Genomic DNA, 25,363 nt, shown 5'->3' with positions numbered 1-25,363 from the left:
AAGTTGAATGTATAAGTTAGGCATAGTTAGAGATTCACAACAATAACTAGTAATAAAATAGAATAATCAGAACAACACACTGTAATCTCTGGCGAAATATCTTTTTTTAAATGTTTATTTGGGAGAAAGAGTGCAGGGGGAGAGAGAGAGAGTAAGGAGGACAGAGGATCCAAAGTGGGCTCTGAGCCGTCAGCCCGGAGCCCGATGTGGGGCTCGAACTCAAAAACCGTGAGATCATGACTTGAGCTGAAGTCGGACACGTCACCGACTGAGCCACCCAGGTGGCTCTTGCAAAACATCTTATTGTCCTGTACTCACCCTTCTTGTGATAATGTGATTTGGATTTGAAAAACTGCCTACGTGATGAAATGGCACAAGGTGAGTGACCGAGTAGTCACGATTCAGTGTTAGGCTACTTCTGACCTTCTGACGACATCAGAAGGAGGATCATCTGCTTGCAGACCATGGTTATGGCGGGTAACCGAAACTACAGGAAGCAAAACCCCAGACATGGGGGGACCACCGTCACTCTATTCCTTACAAATATACCAAGAGAAAAAATTAACCTTTTATTTTTACTTTTGAGAGAGAATGAGTACAATCAGGGGAGGAACAAAAAGAGAGGGGGACAGAGGATCCGAAGCAGGCTCTGCGCTGATAACAGAGAGCCCAATGTGGGGTTCGAACTCACAAACCATGAGATCGCGACCTGAGCCGAAGTCAGAGGCTTAACTGACTAAGCCATCCAGGATCCCGGAGAAAAAGATAATTTTTATAAATATGTGAAAGACAAGGAAAACCTACATGTTCAACAATATCAATTTAAGGATAATTAGAATATTCTGGAAAAACACATAGCTATTGAAAAAAGACAAACTACAGACAACAACGTACAGTCAAAAAACCCCAAATATTATGTCCCTACTGTTCAGAGACTTTTAAGGACACATAAGTAAATTAATGGAATTCTTTATTACCATTAAAAAGAATGAGGTACCTCTAGGCTTTTAGAAATGACAACACAACAGTGATATTTGATGGCGGGGGGGGAAGCCAATAAGAGAAGAAAATGTATGTGACACTATTATGTAGAAATTCCATATCTAGGTGTTCTGTCCACAGACAAATATCAAGAAACATGTTCACCAAATTATAAATAGAGGTTTTCTCATCATTTGGGAATGCTTTTTGCAGCAACTAAAAACCATAAAGCTATTTGCATCTTGGGAAGAGAAAAGGCAAAAACCAGTAACAGCAAAAATCAAAAAAGAATTCTAAATGTTTCTGAGTTTTAATGTTTATTTCTTTTTGAGAGAGAGAGAGAGTGAACAAGGGAAGGAGGGGCAAAGAGAGAGGGAGACACAGAATCCAAAGCAGGCTCCAGGCACCAAGCTGTCAGCACGGAGCCTGACGCGGGGCTCGAACTCATGAACCGTGAGATCATGACCTGAGCTGTAGTCAGACACTTAACCGACTGAGCCATCCAGGTGCCCCCTGAGTTTTAAATATTATCTCTCTCTCCCTCTCTCTCCCTCCCTCTGTCTCTCTCTCTCTCTCTCTCTCACACACACACACACACACACACACACACACACACGACTAAAATCACAGGTAACCAGCCACATTGAGAAACTACGTAAGAGAACTGATGCCACCATGCAGAAGTTTAGCTCAGGTGCCCTGCCATTCGAGACACACAGGAAGCAGAGGCACCACAGAATGGTTTCCTCCTAAAGTCCCATGATTCTGGCAAGAACTGCTTCCGTAAAAGGGTCAGAGAGTAAATATTTTAGGCTTTGCAAGCCACGCGGTCATAACTACTCAACTCCAGCATAAACAAAGTCAGCCACAGACAATAAATGAAGCATGGCCGTGTTCCAATAAAACTTTATGGACGATGAAATGTGGATTTTATATAATTTTATATAATTTTCACATCACGAAATACGCATGTTTTAAAATTTTTTTCCAACCCTTCAAAACGGCCAGAATGGAAGACAGTTTGGCAGTTCCTTAAAAAGTTAAACGTGGAGGTACCAGACGATACAGAAACTCTACTCCTAGGTATGAACCCAAGAGAATTGAAAACATGTACTCACACAACAACTTGTACGTGAATGTTGATAGCAGTGTCATTCATGATATGCAAAAAGTTGAAACAACTCAAACGTCCGTCCATCGACCAACCAACCAACGGGTAAACAAACCAGGCGTATCCGTATAAAAGCACATTATGCATCCGGACAAGGAACAAAGTAACGATAACAGGCTACACCCTGGGTGAATCTTGAAAACACGCCACATGGAAGAAGCCAGACACCAAAGGCTACATATTGTCTGTTCCATTTACACTAAATGTCCAGAAGAGGCACAGCCATCGAAAAAGTAGACTAGTGGTGGCCAGGGCTGTTGGGAAGAGGGAATAAAGGGTGACTATTAAGGACTACAGTGGTTTGGTTTGGGTTTTTTTCCCCAGATAATAAAAAGGTTCTGGAAAAAGATGGTGGTGATGGTTGCAGACATTTGTGAAGATGCTTAAACAACTGAGTTGTACACTTGCAATGGAGAGGTTTATAGTATAGGAATTAAATATCCAGTATATGAATGTCAGTTTAAAAAAAAAAATAGAAATTTAGCTCACGAGTCACACAAAACAAACTGCAGGCTGGACCGGCCTACAGTTTACCAACCCTGTTCTGGCATCTAACACAGAAGATAGTTTTGGGTTCGCCAACAAAGCCGAAGGCAAAAACTTGAAAAAAACTGAGCCAAGCTGTTCTTATTTGGTGAGAATTAAAGTCATGAAAAAATGGAAAGCCAAAGCGCCTTTAAGTTATGCTTACTGCCACCAGACCCATAAAGTTACTTCTGTGAGAATTGGTAAAATTCAACAGACTGGTCGAGGGGAAAGTGAGTGTTCTAGAAAGCACAACTTGTAAATGCCAGTCCCCATTCTGTCGTGCCAAAATCCCTTCAAAATTAAAATAAACTGATTTAGAAATGCATTTATGGGCACATTACCTGGAGATACTAGCTGTATTAATTCAAACCTGGTTAGGAAGCCTAAAATAGAAAAAATGAGAGAGTTTTTCATAATTGCTAAGTTCAAAACTGCCATAACATTCCATTTATAATAATAATAATAATAATAATGCCATATCAACAAGGATTCAGGTATTTCTGGACCCAATAATCCAAGGGCATAGAGTGGGAGTAACTAAGTTATAAAAATAACATTTTGTGCCCTAAGAAGTATTGATGACACGGATGTAATATTTTGTCTTAAAAACGTATCCATAAATCACTGACATAAAAATCAGAATCTCATTTTAAAAATTCAAAATCCAACTCTTGCCCATCAACCTATACAAGTTTATCTTGCTTAAAACAGTATGCTCTCTGACAATATAAATGAAACATAAAATATAACATTTTTTATACTTCCTGAGCCCAAAGTATATTTACAAATAGTGAGCCCATGTACAAAATCTATAAGGACAAGAGTAAAATTCAAATCTGAAAGTAACTTAAACATAAATGGCATAACAATAAAAAATCAATAAAGATAATTCCCCCAAATTATAGAAGTGAATACATTTTTTTTTCAACGTTTATTTATTTTTGGGACAGAGAGAGACAGAGCATGAACGGGGGAGGGGCAGAGAGAGAGGGAGACACAGAATCGGAAACAGGCTCCAGGCTCTGAGCCATCAGCCCAGAGCCCGACGCGGGGCTCGAACTCCCGGACCGCGAGATCGTGACCTGGCTGAAGTCGGACGCTTAACCGACTGCGCCACCCAGGCGCCCCAGAAGTGAATACATTTTAAAATAGACAATAATGGTGGCAATCATAGACGATTTTAGTTACTAATCCATATTATATATTTGAAAGTTGCTAAGAGGGTAGGTCTTAAATGTTCTCACCACAAGAAAGAGATGGCAGTTACATGATGGGATGAGTGTGTTAGCTCATGCTGTGGTAATCATTTTGCAATATCTAAGTGTATCAAATCCTCATGTTGTATACCTTACACTTACATAATGTGATATGTCAATTATATCTCAAAACTGCTAGAAGTCTGTATACAAGAAAAGTAAAATTCTCCCTCTGCAGACTTACGAAAAGCATGTGGATGTATGAGGACAGAATTTTAAATGCCAAGAAACTGACAGTTAAGACAGTTTGTAATTTTAGGTTTTTCGAGTAGGACAATGGAAATGTTAAGCCCTCCATTTGTCTCAGGCTCTAAATCCCTTACGTTCAGTGAGTTCTCACTATATCCCATGTTCATGGACTGGAAGACTTCATATTGTTCAGATGGAAACATTCCTCAAATTGATCTACAGGTTCAAGGCAACCCCTATCAACATCCTAGTTGTCTCCTTTGCAGAAACAGACAAGCTGATCCTAAAATTCATATGGAAATACAAGAGAATCCAAATAGCAAAAACTGCCTTGGAATGAAGAACTAAGGTGGAGGACTCACATTTCCTGATTTCAAACCTTACTCACAAAGTTACAATTATCAAGACTGTGTGTTACAGGCATAATGATAGATATATGGATCCACAGAATACTATTGAGAATACAAAAAAAACCCTCATATTTACAGTCAATTGATTTTCAACAGATGCATCCGGACTATTCAATGGGGGGAAAATACTCTTATCAACAAATGAGACCAGGACAACTGGATACCCAGATGCAAAAGAATGAAGCTGGACCCCTACCTCATGCTATTTACAAAAATAAACTTAATATGTGTCATAGGCTTAAATGAGCTAAAACTATAAACTCTCAGAAGAAAACACAGACATAAATCTTTGTGACTTAAATTAGGTAATGGTTTCTTAGTTACGACATCAAAAGCTCAAGTAAAAAAAGAAAAACGAATAAAACAGAATTCATCAAAATTAAAAATTTTTGTGTTTCAAAGAACACCATCAAGAAAATGAAAAGATAATCCAAAGAATGGAAGAAAGTGTCTATCATACATCTGCTATGGGACTTGCATCTATAATATACAAAGAATTCAATACATTACAAGTTCATAATATATTACAACTCAATAATAAAAAGTCAAATAACCCCATTAAAATATAAGCAAAAGCTCTGAACACACATTTCTCCAAATAACATATACAAACAGCCAGTAAGCACATGAAGAAATGCTCAAAATCATCAAAACCACAATGAGATTTCACTCAGACCCACAAGAATGGCCACCGATCAAGAGGACAAGTAACAAGTGTTGACCAGGATGTGGAGAAATGGATCCCTCACGCATTGCTGGTGGAATGTAAAATGATACAGTTGCTTTGGTGAAGTTTCTCCAAAAATTAAAAAGAATTACCATACGACCCAACACTTCCACTCTGAGGTATAGACCCAAGACAAATGGAAACACATGTCCACAAAAACACCTGTAGACAAATATTCACAGCAACGTTATTCATGATAGCCCAAACATGAAGAAAACCCAAATGTCCCTCAACCACTAAATGAATAAACAAAATGTGGCACATCCATACCACGGAACACTACTTCGCCCCAGAAAGAAATGAAATACTGACACATGCTGTAGCAAAGGTGAGTCTTGAAAACATGCTAAGTGAAAGAAGCCAGTCACAAAGGACCACATATTATATAACTCCATTTATATGAAATATCCAGCATAAGCAAATCTATAGAGACAGAAATATTGGTTAGCAGTGCCCTAGGGCTAGGAGTGATAAGGAAGAGTGGGTTTAGGTTTTCTTTCTATGGTGATAAAAATACCCTAAAATTAATTATGGTGATGGTTGCAAACTGGTGCAGCCACTCTGGAAAAGAATATGGAGTTTACTCAAAAACTTAAAAATAGAACTACCCTACGACCCAGCAATTGCACTACGAGGTATTTATCCAAGGGATACAGGGATGCTGTTTCAAAGGGGCACATGCACCCCTGTGTTTATAGCAGCGCTATCGACAATAGCCAAAGTATGGAAATAGCCCAAATGTCCATTGATGGATGAGTGGATCAAAAAGAATGAAATCTTGCATTTGCAACCATGTGGATGGAACTGGAGGGTATGATGCTAAGTGAAATCAGTCAGAGAAAGACAAATATCATATGAGTACTTTAAGATACAAAACAGACGAACATAAGGGAATGGAAGCAAAAATATTATAAAAACAGGGAGGGGGACAAAACGTTAGAAACTCTTAAATATGGAGAACAAACAGAGGGTTGCTGGAGGGGTTGTGGGGGGGTGATGGGCTAAATGGGTTAGGGGCACTAAGGAATCTATTCCTGAAATCATTGTTGCACTATATGCTAACGAGCTTAGATGTAAATTTAAATACTAATTAATTAATTAATTTTTAAAAATTATGATGGTTACATACTGTATGAAGATACAAAAACCATTTAATTATAATATATAAACAAACAGAAGTGTACCATCAAATAAATCCCATCTCTATCTAGAAAAGGGTTTGTAATAGAATCAAAACCATGATTCAAATTTGACACAGAATCTTGAATATAAGTATGGATCAAAATGGAAATATCACAATACAGAATTAGAATACAGAATTTTATATCTGCACACACAATTACATACACCCAATAGTTGTTCTGCTTTGTTTTAAGAGCACTTACTTTCTAAAATTTCTGCTACAGCCCCAGGATCTATTGCATTTTCAAATACCTGCAGGAAAAAAAAAGGGTGAAAATAAATTTTCAAAGATTAATATATGCTTATAGAAACTGTAGGTTTTATCTTTCCAAACAATTAACACATGTCAATTCCAGCCATACAGTATTTTAAAATTCAACAGGAGTATCTTTAACATGTATGTGGCTAAAAGTTCAACAAATGACTATAGAATGAGAATAAACACAAAACCAAGTACAAGGAAAATCTGAGTTAGCTGACTCTACCCCATGCTCAAAATGTCATCAACTTGACCTAGTCTTACAGTTTGTTGCTAAAAGCACATCTGGCATCAACCTCAAAGAGTCTTGCTTGAGTACCTAGAAAAACATTCTGCATACCACGGACACTCATTAAGTGATGTTAACTGAATAAACGACTCTAACAATTGGTTGTGCTAAACAGGAACCTCAGTACAAATTCTATGTGCAACACAAAAGAAAACCTACGCACCCTCCTACAGAACAAAATAACTAGAGAGAGGGAGAGCCTCATAAGTTTAAAGTATATCATGAAGCACAAGACAAACGTTGTGATATCTGCCTAGCCAACGCCAAATGTGCTTATTTTGTCCTTGAGCTAAAAAGGGTCTGGGACAGGACTGAAATTGAAAGCACACCACGCCCGTCTCCCTAAACTCTGGAAGCCTGCATGAAACCAAAGTTTTCACCAGAGGTTGGTTTCAGGCATTAATGTTCTGATCTAAATGGTATTTAAACGTAAGCATGGTTAAAATCTGCTCTTGATCTAAAGCTAGGTCTGCTTTAACTACAAAAGTGGAGGCTATCCCCTGCAATCCGTTTTTGCCTTCCTGACCTAGATGTATCAGGGCAAATGTGGGTGAGGGTTTTTTTTTCCCCCTAAAATATTTCAGTAATGGCATCCCTTCATTTCATCCATGTTTAAGGATTTTCTCAAGTATGACCCTGGGGAGTAAATGATCAACATGAACTGTTCAAACACAATGTCTCATACGTTCGTTATGAACAGTTTATTTATCCAATTGTTTTAGGACGTTCAATTCTGGGTTACACAGAAGGTCCAGAGACGAGAAAATGATTTTGATACTTGCTGCACGCATTTGCAGCTGGAGAATAGAACAAATCCAAGAACACTAGAGCTGAATGGAGAAAGCTGGAATATGAACCCAAACCGCTCACACATGAGGGTAGTATTTCAGATTTTTAAATAACCACATTTTATAAAAAGAAAAATGGCCCATGATACATGTTTGACCAGCAACCTTAAATGCACAGTTTTGCAAGAGAGCAGGAGGGGCATCTAGAGTATGTGTGAGTCTCTCCTTCCTTTTCTACACATCAGGGATGTTGGACTTGATGACCTCCAAGTTCATTTACAGAATTATCATTCCGTGCTTCTTTGACTTTGCACCCTTGGGTTTCTTATAAAAAGATTTCTAAAGTCTTCTACAGAAGCAAACTTGATAAATTAAGACGGAAATTCTTAGGGGAAAACATAGACTGGATTTTCACCACTCACTTCCTACCACTACTAATATCTAGTAGAAGTAGGTTGCTTTCGATTCTGACTGTATGCCCCAAGGTAATAGCCATTTATTCTTCTCCTCTCTTATCTAACCAGTTTGGTAGACTCTGTTTAAATAAACAAGCTGTAATGTACAAACATATTATCTACAGCCCTAGCCTGTTGGAAAACCAACCCTCATCTCATCGCCCATTCTCAGTTCAAAACATGTCATTTTCTGGGCAGCACCATCCAGTCCTTTAAAAGTGATAGGCTCCATGCTTCCGATTCTGTGTCTCCCTCTCTCTCTGACCCTCCCCCCATTCATGCTCTGTCTCTGTCTCAAAAATAAATAAACGTTAGGGGCGCCTGGGTGGCGCAGTCGGTTAAGCGTCCGACTTCAGCCAGGTCACGATCTCGCAGTCCGTGAGTTCGAGCCCCGCGTCGGGCTCTGGGCTGATGGCTCGGAGCCTGGAGCCTGTTTCCGATTCTGTGTCTCCCTCTCTCTCTGCCCCTCCCCCGTTCATGCTCTGTCTCTCTCTGTCCCAAGAATAAATAAAAACGTTGAAAATAAATAAATAAATAAACATTAAAACAAAATTGAAGATAAAAGTGATAGGCTCCACCCTGGAGCCCTTCCCGGATTTGTCCCCTCTCCCAAAGAAGCAGCTCGGTGATATCATTTTGAAGGGAAATCATTAGACTCATCAAGGTTAAAACTGATATCACCTCCAAATTCCAAAACAAAAACTTCAAAGGACCGCCAATGAGTCATCGTAATGAACTTCATATTCTAAATTGAAGCGGGTAGCAGGTTGATAAATGTTCTATTAATATCATGTTCCTATTCGTAGGAATGAAACCTAGTCTTTATCACTGTAGCTAAATAAACCAGGTATGGCCTAAGAATACTCAGTAAATCTGAAGAGGCTTGTTTTGTTACAGGATTTCAGGTACAGGGTTTTACTAATTTGTATCTAGTTGTTTTTTTTTTTTTTTTCATTATTTCTCTGAGTCTACCAGTTTGTTTCTAAGGTCCATAATTTACTGATAATCCCTGTCATGAATGTAACGCAACTGCCTCTAACACCTCCAGGAACTTTGAGAAAAAGCTCTCTGCTCCAGTTAGAAAAATGCCATGGGAGTTCCAAGAATAGAAAACATCCACCAGGGTATTTAGCACTAGGTTGACAGCACTTGGCTCAGACCTACAATGTAAAAGCTATTCCTCCAACTACGGTGTGCTGAGGCCGCTTCAAGTCATTTTTTAAAGAAACTGTACCAAGTAACTTTTTAAGAACCGCGTTCTTTTGAAGAACCATTAGAGGATCTTCAGACAGCAACATCTACATTTCTCCGTTTAGCAATGAGAAAGTCAAGATCACCTTTTCTTTTTTTTTTTTTTTAATTTTTTTTTCAACGTTTATTTATTTTTGGGACAGAGAGAGACAGAGCATGAACGGGGGAGGGGCAGAGAGAGAGGGAGACACAGAATCGGAAACAGGCTCCAGGCTCTGAGCCATCAGCCCAGAGCCTGACGCGGGGCTCGAACTCACGGACCGCGAGATCGTGACCTGGCTGAAGTCGGACGCTTAACCGACTGCGCCACCCAGGCGCCCCAAGATCACCTTTTCAAACCTCATGCTGTGCTGGATCATAATAGGGAACACAGAGGGAAAGCAGTCTGTCTCCAGGTACTGATTCAGGAGGTACACCCCAAGGTACACATCTTGCTTGTCGGGAAGGAACACTCCTGGACAAGAAATCTTAAAAACAAGAGAGTAGAGAACAGAGCTTGGTTTGTTTCGTGTTTGAAGTGGAGCTGCGTTCCCTAGGCTCCCACGGACGCGGTGGAACTCGCCGCCCCGCCATCTCCCACACCTCCACCTTCCTTGCCCCGTCCCCCCCTTCCCCAAGTGGAAACGCCAGTCTCCTCCCACGTCTCCGCCAGGTGTCACAATCGTCCTCTCGCCGGCCCTTCTCCCCGCCCCCGCGGGGATGGCAATGCGGAAGCGGAAGAGGCTGCAGGGCCGGGAGCCGCTCGCTAGGCCGGTCGGGTCCTGGGGTCCGGGCCCCCCGCCGCGATGCCGAGCCCCCGCAGGAACGTGGACGCACGCCCGCTGGCCGCCTCCGCCTCGAGCAGCAGCGGCGGCCCCGGCAGCCCGGCCCACGGCGGCGGCGGCGGCGGCGGCGGCAGGTTCGAGTTCCAGTCCCTGCTCAGCAGCCGCGCGCCGGGCTTGGACCCCACCTGCACCCGGCTCCGCGCGTCCGAGAGCCCGGTGCACCGCCGCGGCTCCTTCCCCCTGGCCGGGGCGGGCCCCTCGCAGGCGCCCCCGGCCCCGCTCCCCGAGGAGGACCGCATGGACCTGAACCCGTCGTTCCTGGGCATCGCCCTGCGCTCCCTGCTGGCCATCGACCTGTGGCTGTCCAAGAAGCTGGGAGTGTGCGCCGGGGAGAGCTCGTCCTGGGGTAGCATGCGGCCCCTTATGAAGCTGCTGGAGATCTCGGGCCACGGCATCCCCTGGCTGCTGGGGACCCTCTACTGCCTATCCAGGAGCGACAGCTGGGCCGGGCGCGAGGTGCTCATGAACCTGCTTTTTGCCCTGTTGTTGGACCTGCTGCTGGTGGCCCTGATCAAGGGGCTGGTCCGCAGGCGCCGCCCGGCCCACAACCAGATGGACATGTTTGTCACCCTCTCGGTAGACAAATACTCCTTCCCCTCGGGCCACGCCACCAGGGCCGCCCTGGTGTCCCGGTTCATCCTGAACCACTTGGTGCTGGCCATTCCGCTGAGGGTGCTTGTGGTACTATGGGCCTTCATCTTGGGCCTCTCCAGGGTCATGCTGGGGCGGCACAATGTCACCGACGTGGCTTTTGGCTTTTTTCTGGGCTACACGCAGTACAGCATCGTGGACTATTGCTGGCTTTCACCGCACAATGCCCCGGTCCTCTTCCTACTGTGGAACCAACAATGACACCATCTCATTCATCATGGCAACAGGAGATCTGAAGGTTTCCACATGCGACCATGCTGACAAAAACCAGCCGCACTCCTGCTCGGCCCTCTAAGGACATTTCAGGCTTCCTTTGAAATTTCAGGTGTCATTCCATCTTGATGGCTTGTTAGGCTGGAGAATGTGCTGGCCATTGGACCACAGCCATATTATGGAAAGCAAAAACAAAACAAAACAAAAAAAACCCTCTCTATAACATATTTATTCAACAACTGTTTGTATCTCCAGAACAACTGCAAAGAAAACAAGCTGGGGTGATTATAATACTGCTGTTTTTTAAAAGTTGACATTGGTAAATTTTGTGTTTTGTAGTTATCCTGTAAGTCAACATATCGCCTGTAAAGTGAACTTGGGGGAAAAAAGCAAAACATGGTCTGCATTCTGTAAATGTACATGCAGATGAGCCACCGACTAAGCCTGGTTCTTCTCCTGAGGTAGATTGTAGACAGTAGTTTAAGAGTCTAAGGCATGGGTTTTTCTCGCTGATTCCCTGAAAATCTGTTGCCACAGTGTCTTCTTAATCCCGATTTTCTTGATAAGCTTTTTTTGTTTATTGTCTCTTCCCTCTTTGTGGATTGGGTAGCGAGAAGAGAGATTATAGTATATATCTTTCTTTCCTTTCCCTCTACCTTCTCAAAAATTCTTTAAATAGATCTCCCAGTACTCTCTCATGTTATCTTTTTGCATTCAGAGAACAAGCCAAGAACTTCCTTGAAGAAGCAGCACTTAATGTAGATATGGGCATATCTACAGTGCCAGTGGAGAAAGACTGGGACCATGACCAAATGCTTGATTCCATTGACAACAAATAGCATGGCATGACAGAGGGCAGAAACACCCATTGAGGACGTCAGGAACTAAGAGTCTGGGGGTGAGCTTACCACATGTGATGGCAGTGGGCCAGTATGGCAGGAGATGGGACTGTGCTGCCCACTATCTCTACTGGTAAAGAATGATGCTTCTCTGCGTAGGTAATAAAATAGGAAAATGACTTGATTCTTTGCAGTGCAAGGGCATAAGCTTTCTCATTTGGACCACAGGGATGACCCTGTATACTACGGTTTTTCGTACAGAATCCCATTTCCCTGTGCACAGCACACTTTAGGTAACAGTATTCAACTTGAAACTCATCAGGGGAACCCACTGCTATACCAGGCTCAAGGTATAACTAACTCCTAAATTTCCCTTTCTGGTGACCTTTACATTTAAATCGGTTTATCCATGGTGCCTCCCCAAATCACAAGACCAAAGACCACCAAACGCAGGATGGACTCTGCTCATTATTCTTTGACCAGGAAAGACCACAAAACGGGATGTGCTTTAAATGCTGTTCTCCCTGAAAAATGAGAACCTTTAAATTACCCGTGTAACTGGTGTTTTCAGAGAATGAGGAATTATTTTGACATTTATAAAGAGAAAGGATTATGGCCTTTGATCTGCCACATAGAGGTGAACACTAGAATCTGGAGAATAGCGTGACGAGTAGGTTCTGATTGGGTGGAAGTGTGAACTTCCTGAGCGTGAGAGGCACACTGAAAGAGGAACTCCTCAAAGTAAAATAAAGTCATTTGCATCCCCACAACATCTTCAACATGGACTACCTCTTCTCTCGCTGAAATCAGCCCAACTGTAAAGCTCTAGTGGTCTGCTTAATTGTTTAACCTTAGAGAGATCTTTGTTTTAATCCAGCAGTATTCGGGCCAGCTATTGTTGGAAGCAATGACATTTATTGCCTTTGCAGTGTGCACAAGTCTGAATATTGGGGGCTCAACACTAGGCTTCTCTTCTGGTCCCTGGAATCCCACATCTTAGTTGTTCAGACCTGACTTTGCAGGCTTTTAAAGCACAGATCAATTCAGCTGATGTTTCTGAAGCACTAAGTACTGTAGACTAGAAAACTGATTTTACTGTAATCGTGCACTGAGGAATGCTTTTTAAAACTTAAAATAAAATAAACCAATAATGTCTGAATGGAGCGAGATGCAAACTGGTTTAATCTTTGCCTTGATGAGCAGGAAGACTGATTTATCACTCAGCTCCTCAAGAATTCCTTCCTCTTGCTGCAGAATTTTGAGCGTTGGCATTTGATGGAGCACAACTGATAGAGTGTGGTCCTATTTGCTGTTAGCAAAATGGGACAAATCCAGGAAATTTTTATCTTTCAGAACTGCACGTCTGATGAAAGCACAGCACTTGTCACTTGTACGGAGGCTGACAGATCTTCCACGGCCGTAACCCGTCGGCATTTCGCTTGTACTCACGGCCAGTAGAGACGCCCCTACAGCTGACAGGCAAAGCTGTATGACAGTCTGTCACCAACTACAGATGGAAGGATTGGAAAATATAAGCTGAAGTAAAAGAAATGCCTGATCCCAAACAGGAACAATGCAGTCACTCTGCCACAAGCACCTCACTTGAGCAGGATTCAGTGGACAATTAGAAAACAAGTGTTGGTTGATTGACTTCCCTTTTGGAATTAGCAAGCCAGAGCCATCTCTAGGGGAAATACCTTAGAATATATTCAATTGGTTCATAGAGGTGGCAAATTATCAGGAAGTCATTGGGCTTTATGGAATTAAACTCTTCCCTTGTTATTTAAAGGAGGGTGTTGTTGTTTTTTTTTAATTCTTTCACAAATCTTTATCCTGGAAAAAAATAAAATTCTTCTTGGACTTAATGCAAGGCTATAATTAATTTTTTTTTTTTTAATTTTAGAGAGTGCACTCCAGTAGGGGAGAGGGGTAGAGGGAGAAAGAGAATCTGAAGCAGGCTCCTCGCTGAGCACAGAGCCTATGAGGGACTCCATCCCATGACCCTGGGATCATGACCTCGGTGGAAATCAAAAGTCAGACACAACCAACTGAGCCACCCAGGCGCCCCCATTATTTTAAAGTAACAGAAAAATTTAGGATAAAGCTAACAAGTCGTTGGGGCGGGGGGAGTTGGAAGGAGTTGGGCTGAATTAAGAGTTGAGAAATCAGGAAAGACCAATGTAGAGGATCTTAAGGACTGAGAGGTATGATCTGTCCCCAAAGACAATGATGTGTGTGGTGAGGTGGGTAGGAGGTGGTGAAAATGATCAAGACCATTTAGGAACCCTGGGCAGAGAGTGTGATTTGGGGCAAGGAGTGGAGGTCGGTCGACTTCTCTTACCGCCCGGATCTGGAGTTCCACCACCACCTCCAGAGGCATGGTCCCCTGTGTGGGTGAAAAGCACTGGAATGAAAAGATCCTTTTGTGCTCAGCCCTGGGCCAATTTTTCTTGGTTTAGCTCAATCCCTAGGGCAAACGTTCCCAGCAGCTTCCCCAGGCCCTTTATCCCCTGGTCTCGCCATCCGTCCCCCCGCCCTCCGCCCCAGCCCAGGTCCCTCCCACCGGGATGGGTCTCACACTGCGCCAGCAGGAGCCAAGGCTTCCAGAAGGCGGAAGCGTCGCGTTGCCATGAACGCTCAAACTCGCAACCTTCCACCTGGAACGCGCCAGCGAGGCTCTGCGCAGGCGTGCGCGCCCCCGGCTGCCCCACTGGGAACGCGGCGCGCGCCCGAAGTGGGCTTCCCAGGCTGTGCGCGGGCGGGAGAGCCCCAGCAGGTGCAGGCTTGGCGGCTGGATCCTGAGCTGCTGAAAGAGCTCCCGTTTCCTTTCCCCCAACCCTCTCCATCACCTCTCTTTATGGCCCCCGTTGCTATGTTGCTTATTGGAAATACAAGGATAATTCCGAAAGAGATTTAAACGTTTGGTTTCCACGTTAGCCACAGTAGAAATATTTGTCAGTCTCTCTTTTCTGGCGTTTACTTAACCGGGAGCAAGCAGGGAGTTACATTATCTCCCAGTGGGTAGTTACGATGGTTGCCAAAGGCAGGGCCACACTGTAAAAACCATCAGAGGGGACAGGCAGAGAAAAAGTTTTTCACCAGTAGGGGAAATTGCTTTTTGTCCATTCACTGTATTTAACAGACAAAAAGACAGGAAAGGAGGTGGGAGTGACTGCTTCTAGCCAATCTGAAAAATCTGGGAGGGCCAGTGCTGTCTCTGGAAAGAAATCTTAAATTGTGATGAGTCATTTATTACTAAACTTTTGGAGATTTATGCCACTGCAGAAATCCAAGTGTTCTGTGACAAGAATTAGGCATTCTTTGGGAACCGGAGTTCCTTTCCCGGGAACAGAAAGACTCAGTATGATGAAGGAAGGTATATTATGTCCTTATCCAATCTTTGTTGCTCTGTCTGTCTGCATACCGAGAGAAACACAGGTGCGTGCTTGGCCCCCTGCGACATCCGGAGAACTGATTTGTTGACTCACGACAGCGTGCCGGCACCCAGACAAGAGCAGGGATACACAGGAACATGAACTGTGTTGACCCCCACAGGTAAGTTACCACCACCAATGCTAAGTCATCATGGAGAGTAACAACCAAAACAGATGAATAAATAAGATGGATAGATGAATAAGTGAGATGAAATAAATAGATGAATAAATGAGTGGACAGGGACACAATGGAAGGGAGGAATAGATCTTTCTTGGGAACGTGCAAAGTGCTAGGCACATTGCATACACTAATTCATTTCATCTCCACATTAACTCTTGGAGGAAGAGATTCTCCGTTTGACAGATGCAGGATCTGAGGCCAAACAGCCTTTTCCCCAAGGTCACACGGCTAAAGGGAAACAGCCACACTTGAATCCAGGTGTGCCCTACCACATCACTGCCCCTGCGGCATAGAAATCTTATTGATTTCTACAGACACACTGCCCCATCCTGTGTTCTTACCAGTCTTAATCGGACTCCCCTTGCTTGGCTCCTAGAATACAGCCCTTTTCTGGTTTCCCTTCAACTCTCTGGCCACTCTTTCTCTCTGTTCATCTTCCTCTACCTGGCTATGCAGTGTTTCCAGGTCCTTTCCTTTACATAATCTGTGCCTTTGACCTAGGGTGGCATACAATATAGGTATGGATAAAAACATGTATGCAGATTTACATATCTCACCCAGGCCTCCTGATGAAGAGGAATCTCACTATATTTATATTTATATTTATATTTATATTTATATTTATATTTATATTTATATTTATATTTATATTTATATATCTCCTCTTTGTAGCAGCTGCCACAATAGCAGTTTCACATTTGTTCCTGTGATTGTTATTTTTCTCTATAAACTACGCACTTTGCCTGGCTAAGAGTTTGTATTCGAAATACCTAGCTTAGCAGATGCTCAATAAATAGCTTTGAAGCGATGTTAAATGCACAGCTGATCAAGGCAGTCTGTAGGGTTCAACGTACGTGGGGAAGGGGGTTCCCACTTGTTGGAGGAGGTCATCAAGAGGACGTGACCACTGGTTGACCCACAGGCGGGACCAAGGCAACTGGAAGTTCTGCACCCCCCCCCCTCCACTGTGCTTGGAATGTCCATTCTATCCACCATTCCCTCAGTGGGAGTTATTTCAAGAACCCAGGCCTTGAGAGAGCAAAATGCTGTTGAGACCATCTGGATCGTAAATGTGTCTGAATCCAGTTCCAGCTTCTAAATAAACTTCTAGTTTCTGGTGGGTGGGTGCAGATATCTACTCATCTGGTGGCCGCTTAAGACAAGCCTCCTGTGTAAGTTCCCTTGCTTATTAAAACTGCCACCTACTCATCTTGAGTGGCCTGCCTCTTCCTTCAGTCTCTCACTGTCCTCCACAACTTGGAGCCAATTTCAGATATCACCCAGGGAAGCTCTGAGTTTGGGAACCAACACCACATCAGGGCAGACTAAATGGCACTTTGTAGCTAGCACTTTTTTTTTTAATTTTTCTTTATTTTTGAAAGCAGGATGGGTGGGGAGGTACAGTGAGAGCAGGGGAGGGGCAGAAAGAGAGGGAGACACAGAATCTGAAGCAGGCTCCTGGCTCTGAGCTGCCAGTACAGAACCCGACCTGGGGCTCGAACTCATGAACTGCGAGATCATGTCCTGAACCAAAGTTGAACTGTGAGATCATAACCGATTGAGTCACCCAAGTGCCTCCTTTGTAAGCTAGCACTTTGCAGGTTCTCAATAAAGATTGATTCCTCCCTTCTATTATGCTAGCTACTTCTGCTACTCTGCCGTGGAGGCTTACCAACTGAGTTGATAAGGAATATTTATACTCTGTTAATTTTCCCCACCGTGGTCACCTGAGCTACCATGGAGATGTAGAAGTTTCTATCATACACAGTGCCTTTGGCCCATCTTGCAGAGTAGTTCATCATCGAGACTGCCACCTTGGTGGCAGAAAACAAATCCCACTGAACAACTTCTATTCCCACAGTGTTTCTGCACTGCAGGCTGGTCAACAGTGATATCAGCACTGCAGAAATAACACATCAGCACATCCTGCTCACATCCTGGCCACTGCAAAAAAAAAACAAAAACAAAAAAAAACCAGGCACATGTCCCAAATGGGAAATTTCCAAAGAGTTAATTAGCAAAGAACAAAGGTGTAACAGTCAGACAATTATGGTTGCGAATTTTCCATTTAACTAAACACATGAATCTAAATCGTTTACACTAAATCGTAAACATTCCTCAAATAATGTAGAAAGGAATATTCATATGGAGAAGGGAACTATGTATAAAAAAAGAAGGCTCTAATCTTATGGATGTTGGTAGGAGTGTAAATATATATTATGCATTACTTTATAGCTATTGTAACAAATAACCGCAAACTTAATGACTTAAAACAAGACAAATTTATTATTTGTTATTATTAGTTTCGTGGGTCAGAAATCCAACACAGATCTCACAGGGCTAAAAGCAAAGCTAAAAAAGCAGGGCTGCATTCCTTGCCTTTTTCGTTTCCTTGGTTTTCCAGCTTCTGGGGTCACCTGCATTCGTTGGCTCCTAGCTCCCATCCTCCATCTTCAAAGCCAGCAAATTGGAGCTAATCCTTCTCACACTGCCATCTCTCTGGTTCTCTCCTCCACTTTTAGGGATCTTTGTGATTACTCTCGGCCCATCCAGATAACCCAGAATAATTTTCCTATCTTTTTTTTCATGTTTATTTATTTATTTTGAGACAGAGACAGAGCATGAGCAGGGGAGGGGCAGAGGGAGAGAGAGAGAGAGAGAGAGAGAGAGAGAGAGAGAGAGAGAGAATCCCAAGTAGGCTCCATGCTGTTAGCACAGAGCCTGATGAACAGCTCAATCCCACAAACCATGAGATCATGACCTGAGCCAAAATCAAGGGCCAGATGCTCAACCAACTGAGCCACCCAGGGGCCCTGATAATTTCCCTATTTTAAGATCTTGGTTAGCAACCTTAATTCCATCTGTAATGTTAATTCCCGTTTGCCATGGAAAGTAACATATTCATAGGTTCCAGGAAATAAGATGTGGATATCTTTGGGGACTATTATTCTGCCTACCATGTATAACCTCTCTGGAGAGCAGTTTGTTAATGTCTATCAAAATTTTTCATTCAACTCAGCAATTCTACTGCTAGGAATGGGTGTGTATGGTTATATTTCCACACATACACAAAAATACATGCTGCAGCATTATTTACAGTTTTTAAAAAAAGATACTGGGAGTGCCTGGGTGGCTCAATTAGTTGAGCATCCAACTCTTGATTTCAGCTCAGGGCATGATCCCAGGGTCGTGAGATCAACTGAATGGGGCTTCATGCTGAGCATGAAGCCTGCTTAAGATTCTCTCTGTCTGTCTCTGTCTCTGCCTCTCTCTGTCTCTCTCGATCCCTGTACCCCTTTCCCCCACTCATACTCTCTCTAAAATAAAAAATAGTAATAAAAAAAGATACTGGAAACCACTTAAATGTTCATTAAGTAGGGTCAGGTTCAGTCAGTTATGCTTAAGCCTCAAGTTGGAATATTATGCAGCATGGAAAAAGTATGAATCTGAGATGCACATGTCAGCAATAAATCCTCTCGAAAATATAGGACTAAGGGGGCAAAGAGCATTGAACAAAAAATGTGTGGAGTATGCTGCCTTTTGGAAGAGACAGGGCATATGATATGTACATACAGGCTTAGAATATTCCTAAAAGGATATGCTAGAAACACCTAATAGTGGATGTCTCTAGGGAGGGGACCTAGAGGAGAGAGAGAGAGAGAAAAGGAACTTCCTTCTCATTGAATATCCTTAGGTATTTTTTGAACATTTTTGCCCAGTATTTGCAGTATCTAATCCAAAAAGAAAACAAATTAAAACAGGTAGAAAACATAAAATAATAAAAAGACTAAATGTGGCTAAATTAGGAGGACCCGGAACTGGATTCTTCAGCTCTTTGGGCTGTATCATATATACCGCCTGCCATGGAAACATCCATGCAAGCGTGGTTGCTCCTCAGCTTCCAGTACAGGATGTCTTAGCTGGCAGTCCCTGGCTGTCTCAGGGGTCCTACAACTCCTGGAATAACAGGCGACTTTTCCTTCATGTGCCTGTGTGCATTTTTCTGGGAAGACAGGCTGTCGTTTGTTCTGAGTCAATCTGGAAGGGATAGAGTCAGTCAAACCAGGTTTTAGAATTACTGTCCCGCCCTCCAACCTGCCGTCAGTTCCTAGCACAGCAAAAAGAAGGGCCACCCGGCTTATCTGACAAAAGCAGCAAGTAAGGAAAAGGGGGGCTCTTCTCTCCAGGACATTCATGCCCACTTATTAGAGCCAAGTGTCTCTCCAAGGGCAGCTGTATTCAATAACAAGTGAAAAAGACTTCCGAAGTCCTGTTCTGGGCCATTAGTTTATGTGGACTCAGATCCATCTGTTAGGCCTACATTCTTTTGATACAGTGAGTTATTCATTAGCAAATGTGAATAACACTAGCAGATTGAGTTTCCAAAGTGAGTTGCTCATTAGCATTTGTGAGAAATGCCTGAAAAGCAGAAGAAAAAAAAAAACATCCAAGTATATGAAACAATCTGGATTATTTCAGCAAAGGTGCATTTTCAAATCACCCATTTTTTTTTTTTTAAAGCACAGACCCAATCTCGAGACCCAAGAAATAATTGCTTTATATCTGCCTTCTCCAAAATCTTTCTCTGAAATGTCAACAATTTAGTTTTCTTACAGTTTGACATACAGATGAGAAAAGTTTATCTTTCTAACTTTTACTATGAATGTGTAACAGAGCTCAATGAACTGTGCTGGGCCCTTTCCTCGTTTCTCATCAACTGCACAAAGATGAAGTTTATATTTTTTAAAAAGTTAATGAATGCACTAATTAATCTTAACATCACTGAAAGTGACATCATGTCTCCCTATGTGATTGTAGAAACCACCCTATGCCAAGAAAGTTGATGTTGAATCTCATCAAGCCACTAGAACTGCACTAATAAGATAGCCATATATAGCTATTTATGTTTAAATTAACTAAAACTAAATAAAACTTAAAATTCAGTTCCTCACTCACACTAGTCACATGTAAAGTGCCCAATAGCCACATGTGGCTAGTGGCTACTATATTGGACAAGGCAGGTAGGATATTTCCGTCATCACAGAAACTTCTATTGAACAGTGTTGCTCTAGAGCTAACTTGACTTATTAAAGGAAATATGGTGGATATATCTGGAACGTAGGACATTCTATAGGACAACTGATCCAATTAGTCTACAACAAGTCAATGACATTGAAGAAGAAAAAAAGGGAAAGAGTCAGGGGAAATGCTCTAGATTAAAAAATACTCCAGAAATCTGACAATCAAATGTAATACGTGGCCTTCATTGGGGCCTTGATTCAAACAAACCAACTTAAAGAGAATATTTGAGACTATTAGGAAAATTTGATTATGGTGTGGGCATTGGATGATACCAAGCAATTAATTTTGACAGGTATGGTAACATCTTTGTGTTTATGTAAGGCAAACATCAACATTGTTTAGAGATGCATATTAAAGTATGTCGTAGCAGGGGTGCCTGGTTGGCTCAGTCAGTTAAGGGTTGGACTTCAGCTGAGGTCATGATCTCGTGGTTCGTGAGTTCAAGCCCTGTATCAGGCTCTGTGCTGACAGCTCAGAGCCTGGAGCCTGTTTCAGATTCTGTGCCTCCCTCTCTCTGCCCCTCCCCCCACTTGTGCTCTGTCTCTCTCTCTCTCAAAAATAAATATTAAAAAAATTAATAAAGTATGTACTAGTAAAATGATCTGATGTCTAAGATTTTATTTTCAAATACTCCAGCAAATGAAAAAAAGGAATGGATACAGCAAATGTAGCAAAATCTTCACAATTGTTAATCTGGGTGATGGATATATAGTGGTTATCATACTTCTATATTTTTGTGTATAAAAATATTCATAATAATTTTAAAATATTTAATATACACTTAAATAAGAAAAGCAATCACATCCTTATGTGAGCTTCCTTCTGTCCTAAAATAACCCGTCAAGAGGATTCTTAGTGGCATCACAATGAAATGCCCTACAGTAGAACTCTTACATACACTTAAAGAGATAACAGGGTGGATCCATTTCCCTCAAATGCAGATAAGAAAATCATCGAGGTGTATAATACTTTCCAAATGATTCAGAGAGAAATCCACTTAAAGAAAAAAGCAGCACTGTATTACCAGAATAGCGGCCTTTGCGTAAATATACAAAACGGGAGCTGGCAATTTGAGTATTTCTTTAAGTGCCCATACTTCTCCAGAATTTCCCCGAGTATCAGGAAAGGTTTCAAGGAAGGAATTAAATTGCAACTGCACAGCTTTTAACAACCTTGAAGTCATTTGGGATCTGGACTCACACATGGGATCTATTTCACAAACTTTATTAGAGTTTATGAGTCAGACTCATATGTTACTCTTTGGCTTCTACTTTGATTCACTGGCTTTTGTAGGCTCAGTACTTATTTAATACCACACAAACTCTTCCACAAGGACTGCCGTTGGGCATTCTGGACTACATAGTCCATATCCTTCCGTTTTAAAGTAATTTCTTTTCAAGAAAAAGTAATTTGCTCCTCTGACTTTCAGCTGACTAGTTCTATGTCCGTGGGGGCAGTAGGCTAATTATGACCCAAAGCAGTTTCCAAGGAATTATATTTATTATCCAATATAAGAAAGTAGAAAAGAGTTTGATTTAGTTCCAAGACTTGTAAAATGTATCCACTGAACCTGGGCACGGGATTTAGGCCCCAAAGTCAGCAATGGCTAAGATGATGTCATTATATCCACCCCTTCTTCTCCTACCAAAATATACCTCTTTTCATTCCTTTTCACCCTCTTCTGTCTTTATCTAGTCCTACACCTTTCCTCTTATCCTTGTTTCCATTCATTCATTCCTCATGCATCTATCAACACATATATATTGAATACCTACTGTATGCTAGGGTACTGTTCTGGACAATGGAGGTACGAGGGTGAACAAGAAACAATCTATGCCTTTGTGGGCTTTATATTCTGGTGGGAGAAGAAATATAATAAATAAGTGAACCTAAGATAATAACAGGGTGATAGATACTAGGAAGGAATTTGGGAGTTGGGGGTGAAAGAGAAGGTCATAGGTTAGAGAGGGAATAAGAACCTAATTTAGACCCAGTGGACAGATCGGCCTCTCTAAGGGCATGACATTTGATCTACGATCTAAAAAAATAAGCATGACCACTAGCCGGACTTTTAAGTACCAGAGAAAAATATCCCAGTGCTGGGAGCAACAAATGTAAAGGGCCATGAGTCAGGGAGGGGATGGATATGTTTGAGAAACTGAAAGGAGGCCAATGAACATACTAAGAGAGATCTGGGCGGGGGGCAGAGGGGGTTAAGAAGTGACACCGAAGAGGTAGCTGGCATTAGATTACATGGGAACTCAAAGTTATAGCAGACAATGTGGCTACCTAATAGTCATAAGCCCTCTTCCTTGCTACTGGAGCACCAGTTTTGCTTGGGTGGCAATGCATTTAGCCCTGGGGAATGAATCATCATTTATTTAACCAGTTCTGGACAATGAGCTATAAGGGGAAGTCACTGGAAGCTTCTGAGAAATATATTTTTTTAATTTTAATGTTTGTATTTATTTTTGAGACACAGAGAGACACAGCACGAGCAGGGGAGGGGCAGAGAGAGAGGGAGACACAGAATCTGAAGCCGGCTCCAGGCTCTGAGCTGTCAGTACAGAGCCCGACGCGCGGCTCGAACTCACAGACCGTGAGATCGTGACCTGAGCCGAAGTCGGACGCTTAACCGACTGAGCCACCCAGGCACTCCTGAGAAACATTTTTATGTCTCATAGTAGAGCCACAAGTAAGTAAAGCTGTTTGCCTCCTCCCTCTTCCTGCTTTGGCTGTTGTCGTGTTTCGATGTGACATACAGAGCTGTGGCAGCCATCCTGCCACCATGACAGGCCTGGGGTTGAGGGTCAACAGACTTAGGATGGTGGAAAGAATAGAAAGAACTGGAGTCCTTGATGACATCGCCAAACTGCTAAGCCAATCCTGAGAACACCCATCTTCATCCTTTTTCGTTAAAGAGAAAATAACTTTCCTTATGGTTTAAGTTTCCATTAGCTGGGGTTTCTGTTTCTGGGGTTGAAAGCATTCAAATGATAGAGCGGGGGTGTGATACGATCTGATTTATATACACGTATTTTTAAATCTCTTCGGCAACCGTGTGAAGACATTTGTAAGGAGCAAAAATGGTACAGAGGCATGAAAGACTAGAGTACTAGTAGCGTGTAGTAATTCTGAGGAAGGATCCTGGTGTCCTGAGCTAGGGAGGAAGCATTACAGCCGGAGAGTAGACAGATTCCAGATGTGTTTGAGGGTAAAAATAACAAGATTTGCTGTTGGTTCAGATATGGGAGGTGAAAGAGAGGGGATGAATGAAAGCCACCCTCTTTTGAAGTTGGTGGTGGTGCTGCTTATTGATATGGAGAAGATAGGAAGAAGTTTGGGGAAGGAATGGAATCAAGAGAGGTTTTGGGGGAAATATTAAATTTAAGATGTACATTCAAAGGGAGATGTCAAGTCAGCAAGTAGACAAATGAGTCTGAAATACTGAGGTTAGGTCAGGGCTTGAATTTCAATTAGTGAGTTGTCAATACACAGATGTTATTTAAAGCCACGGGAACAGACAAGGTCCTCCCCACTGGCCAAAAATTGAAGAACTTTAAAATTAGAGGTCATTTAGAAGGGGAAGAGACTGCCAAAGAGCCTGAGAAGTAGTGAGACAGGTAAGAGGAAACCAGTATTGAGCTTACTTTAACCCAGGCACTGCTCAAAGCACTTTGTGCCTTCATGGAAACAAAGAGAAAAAAAAAGTGTTTTCCCTTTCTTCCTCCCTTTCTGTTTTCTCCTGTGGCTTTCCCTAACCCAAAAGGTTTAGGCACACTGCTTCTCAACTTTTATTTGTAATTATTAAGGTATATACGCACTGAAAAACATTCAAACAGCTTAACACAGGAATGCTAAAAATGAAAAGCGAAGAAACTCAGAAACTTTCCTCCCCAGCCTGATCCACCATTAACAATTCTTGTTTACCCTTCAGGAATTTTCTAGTATATGTGCTGCCAAAGCGAGCACTACCCTCCAGGAATTTTCTATACACACGCACACAAACTGGATCCTTCTCTTGAAAGGTAGATGTAGATATACACACAAATATATATACATACATATATATATATACACATATACATATACATATATATATATATGATACTGCAATTTTTTAAATTCATCACATTTTGGAGATTTCCTGTATCAGCACGTATATATCTACGTTTTAAAGACTGATAATATTGCATTGTATTAATATACCATAATTTATTTAGGCTCCTCTATTGATGGGCAATTAGATTGTTTCCTGTTTTTTTTCTTGCCACACACACACACACACACACACACACACACACGGAATGTTGCAATAAACATCTTTATAGATAAATCATTGGATATTGGTACAAAAATAACAGTTGGGAGAGTTCCCTGGTAGTGAAATTGCTGATTCAAAGCCCTTCAGTCACTGACATTGTCAAATTACTCTCTCCAAAAAGGTTACAGAAATCACATTCTCTTTGAACAAGCATTTCCTCGCATCTTGCCAACACTCGGTACTGGCAAACTTCAAAGTCTGCGGATCTAGGAGATTGAAAAAATGGCGTCTCGTTTTTATTTGGGTCCCTGTAATCGCGGGTAGGGAGGGCAGCAGTGTGCGGTTGCTAGCCTTACACGCTTTGAAGTTAGACCCCCGGGGTGATCATA

At 42.2% G+C, this 25,363-nt stretch overlaps 2 protein-coding genes across 6 annotated transcripts in view; one reads left to right on the top strand and one right to left on the bottom strand.

The window, feature by feature from the left end:
* The window catches only part of SPATA6L (spermatogenesis associated 6 like), a 44,329-nt gene extending 29,936 nt beyond the window's left edge, over window positions 1–14,393 (bottom strand). Inside the window, exons 1-4 of one of the 3 annotated variants that reach the window (XM_047101380.1) lie at window positions 14,355–14,393; window positions 9,816–9,953; window positions 6,648–6,696; window positions 3,022–3,063 (exon numbers count right to left, since the gene is read on the bottom strand). In XM_047101380.1, the coding sequence (XP_046957336.1) occupies window positions 3,022–3,063; window positions 6,648–6,696; window positions 9,816–9,953; window positions 14,355–14,393 (268 nt within the window). The remainder of the gene's footprint in view (window positions 1–3,021; window positions 3,064–6,647; window positions 6,697–9,815; window positions 9,954–14,354) is intronic. The other 2 variants (XM_047101389.1, XM_047101398.1) reach the window with 2 other exon arrangements.
* PLPP6 (phospholipid phosphatase 6) lies at window positions 10,206–13,878 on the top strand. 3 transcript variants are annotated; one of them, XM_047101429.1, is made up of 2 exons: window positions 10,206–11,493; window positions 13,367–13,878. In XM_047101429.1, exon 1 carries the CDS (start codon window positions 10,272–10,274, stop codon window positions 11,160–11,162), a length of 891 nt encoding a protein of 296 aa, XP_046957385.1. In that variant the 5' UTR covers window positions 10,206–10,271; the 3' UTR covers window positions 11,163–11,493; window positions 13,367–13,878. The 3 variants fall into 3 exon arrangements, with proteins under 3 accessions (XP_046957385.1, XP_046957365.1, XP_046957375.1); XM_047101409.1 differs by having other exon boundaries at window positions 11,893–13,878; XM_047101419.1 differs by having other exon boundaries at window positions 10,206–12,072.
* Window positions 14,394–25,363: the final 10,970 nt, after the last annotated feature.

Source organism: Lynx rufus, unplaced genomic scaffold, assembly GCF_022079265.1.
Source record: "Lynx rufus isolate CCGP_SWC_20201006 ecotype Redwood Valley unplaced genomic scaffold, mLynRuf1.p SCAF_10, whole genome shotgun sequence".
NCBI classification, from domain to species: domain Eukaryota; kingdom Metazoa; phylum Chordata; class Mammalia; order Carnivora; family Felidae; genus Lynx; species Lynx rufus.
Note: the sequence above shows the minus strand (reverse complement) of the source record. Positions and strands in the feature narration are given on the sequence as shown.